The 12500-nt window shown below is 45.6% G+C and overlaps 1 protein-coding gene across 1 annotated transcript in view; it reads left to right on the forward strand.

Moving 5' to 3' along the window:
• aff2 (AF4/FMR2 family, member 2) overlaps window positions 1-12500 on the forward strand; it is a 94317-nt gene that overhangs the window by 55276 nt on the left and 26541 nt on the right. Inside the window, exons 7-10 of the mRNA XM_056601130.1 lie at window positions 1599-1635; window positions 2967-3027; window positions 6415-6469; window positions 12203-12240. Of these exons, the coding sequence (XP_056457105.1) occupies window positions 1599-1635; window positions 2967-3027; window positions 6415-6469; window positions 12203-12240 (191 nt within the window). The remainder of the gene's footprint in view (window positions 1-1598; window positions 1636-2966; window positions 3028-6414; window positions 6470-12202; window positions 12241-12500) is intronic.

Consider the following 12500-nt stretch of genomic DNA (forward strand, 5'->3'; position numbering starts at 1 on the left):
TAGGTAACATGTCTGTACCATCAACAAGGTAACATGTCCATACCATCAACAAGGTAACATGTCCATACCATCAACGTAAGCAGGTCTATCTGTAAGCAGGTCTGCCTGTACCATCAGCAGGGTTATCAGGTCTGCGTTTACCATCAGCAGGCAGTACGTGTCCAGCACAGCGGAAACGTACGCCGCACCACTCTGCTAGATTGCAAGCGCTGCACTATTATTGTGTAATAAACACAGCTGATTGGTGAGTCCCCCCCCCGCCCCCCCCCCCCAACAGATAAACATTACATCTCCATCCCGCCTGACTTTGTGTTGGACTGCTGGTACAGCAAACAGCTCTATTTTACACATCCGCTATTATATTATGCTCACTTACGCACATCCGGCAGTCTGTGAAATGTCAATAATTATTGACTTTGCAAAGTGATACTGTCTGAGAAAGTCTAGCCCAGCTGTGGAGGGTCGTACCATAATTAACACGTGGGACGGTATTCTAGACGTGTATGGAGATGTTTGGTTCACTATTTACACTTTGCACTACCTATTACCAATACCACTCTCTCTTACTACCTCATGTTATATTATGTCACGGACGGTAGTCTCTCTTCAGAAGTAGGGGCATTTTAAATGTCAGACTACACTAAGTAAATAGACATATAAGCAATTATCAATTTCAGTTGAATTGAGCCATCTACATAACATTTTATTTCTTCTCTCTCTCTTGGGGAAATCCTCATTCGTACTAATCCACCATCGCCTTGTTTCTCCATTGGTCTGATAATTGGTGTTTGACTGACGCCCGTGATTCCACCAGTACATCCCCCGTCCCTTTCCCTCACGTACCATAACGTTCCAGAATTAAGACATTCCGGGGTTCCCGACAATATCCCGCCGCATTCTCTCACATAAAAACCCCCGCTTGCCCATTTAAATTGATTCAGAAATCTAGCGTGGCAGTTACAGCTGTGACGGAGTCCGATTAGCTTAGCCGCTGCCGCCGCCGCCGCCGCGGAGCCAAGGTGCCGATGACAGGCGATAAAATTACAGCGTCAGTTAGGCTTTGCATATTAAACACACATCCTCCACTGGCTGTCCTGTCCTCGGAATTAAATCGTTTAAAAGGCGAGCAGGGCCACTCAGGAGGAGACTGAGAACCCTTTAATGCCTTTTGACTTATTTTGACACTGCCACCTAACTCAACTTCTAAACATTACAGGAATTAATCTAGTCAGCCGCTCAACACTTTTTTCCGGGGACCAATTTTACAGTGTCTAATTAAATGATAAACTACGGGAGGATTCTGTTCCTGTTTCTCGCGCTTGTCTTTCATCGTTACGACTCACTGGCAGCCGACTTCGACACTAAATTAACAGAGCGAGGGACACAGTAAAACGTTACGTCGGTTGGGGGGCAGTGAGTTTTACGAACTCGAACCGGCCCCTGAGATCGATGAAGGGAGGTTTCCCTGCAACTAATACTTTGAAAACTAAATGTGATTGATTTGATTCAACTCTCTCTGTTTCTGGCATTCGGAAACAGAGACACTCTCTCACGCTCTCTCTCACTCACTCTGTTTGTCTCTCTCTCTGTCTCACCAGGAGTCCCAACATGTGATCTCAGGCTACAGCACCCAGAGTGAGTTTGACCTCTTCACTTACAACACACTTCTCTTACACACACTCAATCACACTTTTACACACACACTCAAGTCTCACATTCAGCTCTGTCTCTGTCTCTCTCTTTCTCTTTCTGTCTCCCTCTCTCTCTCTCTCTCTCTCTCTCTCTCTCTCTCTCTCTCTCTCTCTCTCTCTCTCTCTCTCTCTCTCTCCTGCTCTCTCTCTCTCTCCCCCTCTCTCTCTCTCTCTCTCTCTCTCTCTCTCTCTGCCTCCCCCCCAATCTCTCTCTCTCTCTCCTGCTCTCTCTCTCTCTCACATGTTAAGTGAGTTGATGATTAACCCTGGCCACGCTAGGATGGCATCAGTTTCCTCAGGTCTTCTCCGGAGCTGATCAAGTGGTTTTGTGTTCTTGTGGAGACGGGGTGAACAGAGGGACTGTCATGGACATGAGGGGATTTCAATTCTACTGAGTTTATCCAAATCAGATCCGAATAGTTTGGGTCTATTTAAAAAGCAAATGTTTAGAAGCAATCTGGTTGAAACCAACACACACTCGAATTAACTGAAAGTTAACGGACCAATAATCAGGAGGTTTATGACTTTTATATCTTTGTTTAGCGGGCTTACCCTAAATGTGCCGAACAGTGACTCAGAATGCAGGACTGAACCTCAGTACTGTAAAGCACTACGGTCGTCCAGGCTGAGGCCAGAGTCGTTTCTATGCGCTGTATTGCGTTACGCCTGCAGCCTTATCCTTTATAACTAGGTGTAACTGAACACGTTGGTCTCTCTCCAGTGGCTTAAAGACATGATTGGCACAGTTGGATAAAGAGGATATACAAGAGTGGCTCTGTGTGCGGAAATCAATTCCCAGCCCGGCTGATCTACTTGTGTTTAAACTAGTGGTGCTGAATAAATGGAGAGGATAATCTGGATTCATATGGGTTGCCACGACAGCCGTTATAAAACACCCCCCAACAGAAAGCGCTTTAGGAAGAATGCAGCAAATTAAAACGCAATCGCTGATGTTATATTTTATTTTAAGGGATTCATTAGAAAAAGCAACTTGTTGAGACAGTTGATCGTTAATGTTAAATTCGAAAAAAGAATAATCTACTTCGTTTTAAATAGTATTCACATACGCACACCCATACACAAATTAACACACAGGTACAAACATGTGCAAGACATATGCCAAAATGCTTCTTACAGTAATTAACCTCTCACTCTCTCTCTCTCTCTCTCTCTCTCTCTCTCTCTCTCTCTCTCTCTCTCTCTCTCTCTCTCTCTCTCTCTCTCTCTCTCTCTCTCTCTCTCTCTCTCTCTCTCTCTGATTGATTTGTGTTTTAGAAAGATGCACTGTACCAGCTAATAAGCCTGCCACCAAGCCACCAGCTGCCCCACAGAAATCGTGAGTAACACACACACACACACACACACACTCACACACACACACACACACACACACACACACACACACACACACACACACACACACACACACACACACACACACACACACACACACACACACACACACACACACACACACACACACACATTCACAAGTACACATGTACAGTACACACATTCCCCCGTACACACATACACACATACATACCCACAAACACACACACACACAAACACACACACAGGCCCACACATACACAAACACACACAAACTTGGAAACACAAGCACAAATATGCTTCATGCAACACGAAACACAATTGTATAATTTAAGAATACAAACGTATACTTCTGCTTAGTGCTAGATAGAGTTACAGGCAGATGATTGTAATCTGTTACTATGATAAGGCTTACGATGAAACGATGTGGCAGTTCCGAGCATAGATCTATTCATAAAAACACACTCTTTTAATTAACAATAACGATGAAACATATTGCTGTCGAAATATTCTCTATCCTTGAGGTTCCGTCTATAGTTTCTATGGCGCCCCTCCACTCTCTGTCTTAAGAAATGTAATGTTTGGCCTTGTTAGTGTATTCCAAAACTCATAGCATGCTGCTCTGAAGTGCAAAGTAGTAGTTTTACACTATTTTCAATTTGTGATAATATCATGGTTTCATATGGTAGGCAGACAGAAGAGGATGTGGATGATGGGCCACTCATTAAAATATAATGATATTCTCACAGTCAGCGTATTTGGAATAATTACACATTGGCTTACTGAATACATAGTCAAACCGTATTTAAGTTTAGTATTACAATTCTTCATGTTACATTTTGTTAATGGTATACAAATGAGGGGAAGTGGATGAGCTGCTAGTGATAAAACTGTAAACTAAGTGGTTGAGATTATTATAACATTATATTAAGTGTGTATAACTTCAGACCATCAGGGTGTCTGCTTCCAAGACATTGGCACACAACATGTTTTGCTTGTCAACTGAGCGTTAATCAAGGAAGCCAATTAGCTGCAAGAGCAAATTGAGTGTGTGTGTGTGTGTGCGTGTATATGTGTGTGGTGTGTGTGCGTGTATATGTGTGTGCGTGTGGGCGTGTGTGTACGTGTCTTTATGTGCGTGCGTGCATGTATGCGTTTGTGTGTGTGTGTGTGTGTGTGTGTGTGTGTGTGTGTGTGTGTGTGTGTGAGTGTGTGCGTGTGTGCGTGCCTGCCTGCGTGCGTGCGTGCGTGCGTGCGTGCGTGCGTGCGTGCACGCGTGCGCGCGTGCGTGCGTGCGTGCGTGCGTACGTGTGCGTGTGTGTGTATTTATACTTGTTTGTTTACCATCTGATTGTGGGTGCATGTCCAACTCGGTGCACAGCAATTAGTGGGTTATTTATTATTTTTTCTTTTGAACTGGCTTCTGGAAAACAATCTGTCCCTTTCAGACGACAGAGGTCATGTAACTCAGGCCTCTATTTGCCCATTACTCAGTGTCCATGTCACTAAAAAGATCCAAGAGTCCAGGCCTTAATGGGTGCACACATTTTGGGCGCTCTTGTCTGCTCCTCATATTAAACTTGTGTTATGCAAACCGGTCCCAACTAATACTGGGAACATTTTTGCTTTCGCTTCTGGATCGCTGCCTCTTTCAATCTCTTCCCTGATCTCCCTCACTCTATCTCCCTCCCTCCGTCCGTCCGTCCCTCCCTCCCTCCCTCCCTGCCTCCCTCCTCCCTGTTCCTCTCTGTAGCCTTCTGTCTTACTGTCCATGGTGCCACCTGTCTTTAGTCACCGCTTCGTTCGCTCCAGACTTTATCATCTCCATATCCTTGTCTCTTCATCTCTTCATCTCTCCCTCTCTCTCTCTCTCTCTCTCTCTCTCTCTCTCTCTCTCTCTCTCTCTCTCTCTCTCTCTCTATCGCTCCCTCTCCCTCTCCCTCTCCCTCTCTCTCTCTCTCTCTCTCTCTCTCTCTCTCTCTCTCTCTCTCTCTCTCTCTCTATCGCTCCCTCTCCCTCTCCCTCTCCCTCTCTCTCTCTCTCTCTCTCTCTCTCTCTCTCTCTCTCTCGCTCTCTCTCTCTCTCTATCGCTCCCTCTCCCTCTCCCTCTCCCTCTCTCTCTCTCTCTCTCTCTCTCGCTCTCTCTCTCTCTCTATCGCTCCCTCTCCCTCTCACCCTCTCTCTCTCTCTCGCTCTCTCTCTCCATCCATCCGCCTCCATCTGCTTTATGAAATTCAATATGGAGCCATAATTCATTCAGTCCGTCATATCTGTCGCCACATGGCGTGCCCCCGCCGCCGCAGCGTGTTCGTACCGCTAAGCTCTTTCCGTTCGCACATCACTTCCTCCCAGCGCTGCGCGTCCCCAACTGGGAAAACACAAACGTTGTCGGGGGGGGGGGGTTTATTCAGAAAATGATAATTTCGAGCAGCACAACAAAGACTAGCGCTGACAAAAGAAGTTTGTAAAGTAATGAAAAAAGTCCTTTAAGGGGATCTGGGCCCTCCACCAGGCCGCCACGCCAGCTTAAAACCACAATGCTCTGTGTGTTTACGGGAAGCAATAAAAACCCTAAACCAACCGCATACATGCATGCATGTACGTATGCACTCCCAAACGCACACAGAGGAGCATACACGTGCGTGCGTGCACACACATTGCACAAACTCGCACACGCAGACACACAGAAAAGTGCACAAACAAACACACACACACACACACACACACACACACACACACACACACACACACACACACACACACACACAGACAAACGCACACACGCTGCGCAAACACACACACAGAAAAAACGCATACACAGACAAAGGCACAAACACACACACACACACACACACACACACACTCACACACCCACACACTCATGGAAAGGATCTGAGTAGTCAGTTCATTTAGTGGATCCCGCCTTTCAACATGAGAATGATGCTGAATTTGCACCTACATTATTTATCTCAATAAGACTGTTCTTAAACCTGACCCAAGCTGTCACGGGACCTTTTTGGGAAATGTTGGCTTAGGTGGTACTCTGGATTTATAATTATCATTAACATTATTGTTAATATGAGTGCTGCTGCCTGGGATCTGAACCCAGAGGCTGGGGTTAACACCGAGGGCGGCCCTCTGCCTATAATCTGTTAGGGATGGGTGTGAAGGTCCCGATGGCTCAGGATCAGACACTGTTATTAATTATAACAGTTCTCTCTCTCTCTCTCTCTCTCTCTCTCTCTCTCTCTCTCTCTCTCTCTCTCTCTCTCTCTCTCTGTATCTATCTCTCTCTCTCTCTCTCTCTCTCTCTCTCTCTCTTTCTCTCTCTCTCCTGATCTCACTCTCTCTCTTTCTCGGTCCCTCTCTCTCTCTCTCTCTCTCTCTGTAGGATGCTGGAGGATGATTTGAAGATCAGCAGTGATGAAGATGATACTGACCAGAAGGTGACCTGTCCCTCCTCCTCTTCCTCTCCTCCTCTCTCCACCTCTTCCTACATGTTCCCCCCAGTCCTCCAGCTCTCTTCCATCTGAGTCCAGGTCATACCCCCTGACCCCTGACCCCAGGTTCCAAACGACCCTGACCTCCCCTCACAGCAGCAGCTGTGTGCTCACTGGGAACATACCTTTTCCATTCATCTATTCTAGTCTTTCCTCAGGTACAAAGAAGTACACCTTGCCAGACTTTTCATTCATTCGTTATCTCATGAATCATAATCTTTTTATCTTCATAATCTTCCATGTATTTATTTATTTGTTGATTATAGGATTGATTGATTGATTGGTTTCTGTACATATTTATTTATTCCAAGTGCTGCTGTGCCTCTGTTACCATGACGCAGTTCATGGAATGACCCACCATTCACTATTTCATTTTTTTTTGTATGCATGTATATGTATATATATATATGAAATATACATGTATATATATATATATATATATGTGTATATTTCATCTATATCTTTCAAAGACAGGTCCATTAGACGCAGCGTTTTATCTCCACCATGATCATGGCGGCATGCTCGCCCCCCTCTCAACCTCGACTATAAACCAACTCTGATGCTATCATTAGCATAATGCTGGGAGATTTATAATAAATGTATCATTATATATTTTTTTTATATATTTATAATACATTTCTCCAGTGCTTGTAGTGGTTGTTATAATTAGGGGTGATAGGAGCGATGATATTTCCAGATACATAGCATGGATTGAGCCGGGGGCGACTCCTAATAGTAGGCATTAAACCTCAATGTTCCCATTATGCAGCAGAGCCGCCACTAGAACCAGGTCCAAGGGAAACTTTTCAGGTCTGCTGGGCGTGGATGGTGAAACTATAACTCTTTATTTTATACCACTTTCTTCGCTTTACATCTATTTTCTGTCTCACACTTTTTTTATATACACTTATATACTCTTATACACTTTGGATGTTTTTGCGAAAGAGGAAGACATGGACGTAATACTATGATATGATGAAGGCTGTGAAACTGGAGAAAAAATGATATGCTGCGCACGCGCGCGCGTGTGTGTGTGTGTGTGTATGTGTGTGCATGTGTGTGCGTGTGTGTGTGCGTGTGTGTGTGTGTGTGTGCTTGTGTGTGTGTGCGTGTGTGTGTGTCTGTGCATGAGTGTGTGAGTGAGGAAGCGTGACAACAAGAGACATACTGGAGTTATAAAGAAGAGAGATAAGGAGAGGGCGAGACGCAGGGAGACAGAGAGAGGGATGGCGTGCAGACAGATTGAGCGATAGAGGGAGAGAGAGAGTGATTAATTCAATGGTGTTTCTCTCCGTCTCGTGTGTGCGCTGTTAACCGGCTTATAGCAAATGAGTGCACGGCTTATTACCACAATTTCATAGCCTTGAGTAAAACACAACGCACACGCACACACACGCACACAGATGCACACACACGCACACACACAAATACGTACAAGGGCATGCACACACTAACACACTCACGCACAAAGGCATGCACACAAATACACACACAAACAGGCCTGCAGACTCACACACATACAAACACACACAGGCACATACATGCACACACACACAAACACACTCACACAAGAACAAGCATTTAACTCGCACACATACACACACACACACACACAGGCATACACACAAACACACACGCACAAACAGGCATACACAAACACGCACACACAAACACACACACGCTCGCTCACACTTCCGTTCACGTGTGCATACGCATAATCAATTAAGCAGGCGGCTACGTGCGCACGCAATCAGACTGACATGCACTCCTTCGGCGTGCTTCCTCCAATAAGCATGCACTCACGATAAAACACGCACCCAGACATTCACACAAACACACACACACCTTGATGTTTATACACAACCAAAAGTCACACATATAGTCACAGAGATGCACGCAGACACACACACACACACACACACACACACACACACACACACACACACACACACACACACACACACACACGCACACACACACACACACACACACACACACACACACACATTCTTGGCTGCCTAGACACAAACACACAGACACACCAGTGCGTAGAATATTGCGCACACGCCCCGCACCCGCTTCCACACAAACACTGGGAGTCATTAGTATGCAGCAGAGTAGCGCTGTAAGGCCAGCTGAAGAGAATGATGAATATGTTTTTGGCACAGAGGGAAGAGACAGAGGAGAGAGGAAGGGAATATGTAAAGAGCGCGAGAGAGAGTGGATGAAAGAGAGAAGAGACAGAGAAGAGAGGAATGGACTCGGTTAAGAGAAGGAGAGAGAGAGGGTGAAGGAGAAGAGACAGAGAAGAGAGGAATGGAATGGACTCGGTTAAGAGAAGGAGAGAGAGAGAGGTTGTAGGAGAGAATAGAGGGAGGAGAGAGAGGATGTCAATATAGAAAGAGAGAGAGAGAGTAATAGAGAGAGAGAGGGTGAAGGAGAAGAGACAGAGAAGAGAGGAATGGACTCGGTTAAGAGAAGGAGAGAGAGAGTGAGAGAGAGGAGGAGGCAGAGAAGAGACGGAGAAGAGAGGATGGCAATATGTAGAGAGAGAGAGAGAGGGGGAGATGAGGAGAGAGAGAGAGGGAGGGAGAGAGGGTGAAGGAGAGAAGAGACGGCGGCTGAAGTTGGAGAGGATGAAGAGACACAGTACCGAGAGACATCGGGAAAAAAAAGAGGTGAAAGGGAGGGGGAAAGGGAGGAGGGAAAGAAAAAGAGAGGGAGAGAGAGAGAGAGAGAAAGAGAGAGAGGTGTGGATGATGACTTTGGAAGCTGTATAAAAGATTTCTTCTAAATGAGTGCTGCTTGCTCTCTCTCCCTCCCGCTCTATCTCTCTCTCGCTCCGTGTCTCACTGCTTTAAGTGGCAACGGCGTCGAGGACCGATCGCCGTAGTCAAAGGTGTGGACGAGACGTCCTCCACATACCTATGTACCAGGAGTGTATGCTGGTGTGAGTGCAGTGTGTCTACAGTCCACCGTGCCATAGACCTGCTGCCGTAGAGGGGAGGAAGTGATGGAGGCAGAGGCCTGTGATGGCTATGGTTCATACACCAATAAAATACGCCAGAACCTGTCTTATTTGGACCACAGTAGTAGTCCCTATTCTCGGCTGACCCCATTTACATTTGGCACAATATAGCGTTTAGGGAAATATAAATATCTAAGTCCATGCTGTAAAACCTTATAAACCTGATAATCAGTATACTGTTCCTGGTGGCGGTGAAGTGAGGGTCTTTTGTCAATACTTTCGTTTCAAATGCATGCAAAACATACCACAAGATTGTGCATTATACACAGCATTTAAAATGTACACCATTTCTAAATGACTATTAACCAAAGTCAATTAGCTCCTTCTGCCATATCAAATAGTGAGAATCAACACTGACACGCGCACACGCGTCCACACACACGCGCGAACACGCATACACACGAACGCACGCACACATGCGCACATGCACACATGACCACGCAATGACGTCCGTGGTGTCATTAAGTAGGAATCATAAACTCTGCGTGGAGACAGCCTCCTGTGTCTGAGATGTTTGATCATTCGCTGTCCCGGATAAATCGGAGCGTGAATCCAACATTCATGACGGCGGGGCCCAAAATGAACTTTACATGAAATATGCAGCCGGGGCGTCCAACGTGCTGCAAATACTGTGGGCTCCGCCAGCGAGCTGTAAACTCTGTGTTGTGGACTTGTGGAGCGAAACCCAGCTGTTTCTCGCTTTTTAATTCCGGAGCTAAACTAGATATTCTATCTCACACGCTCACACACACACAGACACACATAGGAACACATGCAGTGTAGCACACGAAAATCTCACCAGCTCACAGGGTACAGCATCGTTAGCTGACAATACACGTTTCCGTGCAGAAAAACTGTTTTTGCAGTAGTCTTTTAGTAATTAGGCATTACTTATGGCAATTATAACTATCCAACTAAAACTTTTTGGATTTTCTCACCATTCTCAAACATTTTAGTAGTAGTATAACGTGGAATGGATCTTAAATTTCACTATAAAGAACCATAAACAATTACTACAACTTGGTTCATTACCACTACTACTACTGCACACATAAAAATTCACAATTCAAGTTTGTAAGAACGTTTACATCATTAAATGTATACGTATAAGCCATTTTTTAAGCATTTGGTTGCTCTGTTTTAAAACGTATTATACTACCTTTTTTGCTTTGTCCTCATTCAGAGTGAAGGACTCGCACACAGCCTTGTTGCAATGTCAGGGATCCATAGAAACGTATCATCTATGGATCCCTGACCGTTCACATCACATCTGAATAAATCACGGCTAACACATAGATTCTGCTCTGTGCCAGATCTCTCAGGATGTCTCCTACACACAACGGACCTTGTTAGTGGAAGGACGGCTAATTTGTTATTAAGTACGATGTAAATAATTCTGATCAATACAAAAAAAATCAATACTTGAAATCGCAAAAGGATTATATATTAAGTGATGTTGGGTTCTTGCATGTATCCAGAAAGCCAGCGTCATGTACATCGGATTTCTGATGTGTGTTGTAAGTAGAAGAGATCCATGCCAGGGAGCTGGCCTGGTTAATGTATTCACAGTGCAGCTCATATCTGTGTGCTTCACAAGTCTTTAAAGCACAGGATTTGAAGAAGGTCTGTTGTTGTTAATATTGCCTGCAGCTACACATCGATTTATCAGACACTTCGCTGGCCCAGCTAATTACCTTATTCTGTGCAAGTGTGTGTGTGTGTGTGTGTGTGTGTGTGTGTGTGTGTGTGTGTGTGTGTGTGTGTGTGTGTGTGTGTGTGTGTGTGTGTGTGTGTGTGTGTGTGTGTGTGTGTGTGTGTGTGTGTGTGTGTGTGTGTGTGTGTGTGAGAGTTTGTGTGTGTGCTGTTGAGGTTTTTTTTTGGGGGGGGGGGGCAGAGAAAGACAGGCCTTGTTTACATGAGCACTTTGGAACTCTCTTCAAATCGCAAATTGAAAACGGTTGTGAGAGCGCAATGCAAAGAGAGATGTTTCCTCCGTCTAAACAGGCGGGAATGGTCGAATGAGAGCTGTACTCAACCACGGAGAGAGAGAGAGAGAGAGAGAGAGAGAGAGAGAGAGAGAGAGAGAGAGAGAGAGAGAGAGAGAGAGAGAGAGAGAGAGAGAGAGAGAGAGAGAGAGAGAGAGAGGGAGGGAGGGGGGGAGGGAGAGATGGTTTCCACTGATGCTATCATTCAATGAACCAGAATAATATTTTGGTTTATCCTCTCATATTCTGGTTAGATTGGAAGATGGGGCAGAAAACAGGACTTTATGTGGTTATTCAATGTGCAAATGTGGGTGGCCGCTGACTAACCCCACCGTTGTACCCGGGAGGAAGCAACTCGACGTTGCTTGTCATGGTGGAGCAGGGGGAGCAGAGCCACACGATGAACCGAAAACCGTGCGTTCCTTTCTAGTTTTCATCAGGTGTGCCAGAGAATGTCTTCTCTGGCGGTGAAGTCTCACAGGGCCTTGCTGCTGCTCCACCAGCCCCCCTTCTCCGCCCCAATCCTCCACCCACACAATAATCTGGAGTTGTGACAAACAGCGACACCGTTGAAACCGGAGCCGTAGCGACGCCTCATGTGTGAACTGACTCTGTGTATGTGTGTGTTTCCGTCTGTCTGTCTGTGTCTCTGTACACATTTGACAGGTGACTGAAAAGCCCAAAGCCAGAAGCACTGCGCTCAGGTAAGGACAACAGTCATACTTTTAACTAGCTAAACAACTCAACTAACTGACTACGCTTGACTTGGTTTGCAGAATAAATGTATGGTCATGATGAATAATTATTAGTCCATTCTGGTCGATCACTGCAACATGTACACATCTCATCCCTGGCGTCCTCATCAGAAAAGTCAGGAGGCACCCCTCTGCTGTGCAGCTATTGGCTGAATGTATCGCTCGTCTCTACGGAAACGTATCATATCTGGATCCCTGACCGTTTGATC

Source organism: Gadus chalcogrammus, chromosome 10 (assembly GCF_026213295.1).
Source record: "Gadus chalcogrammus isolate NIFS_2021 chromosome 10, NIFS_Gcha_1.0, whole genome shotgun sequence".
Classification (NCBI taxonomy): Eukaryota; Metazoa; Chordata; class Actinopteri; order Gadiformes; family Gadidae; genus Gadus; species Gadus chalcogrammus.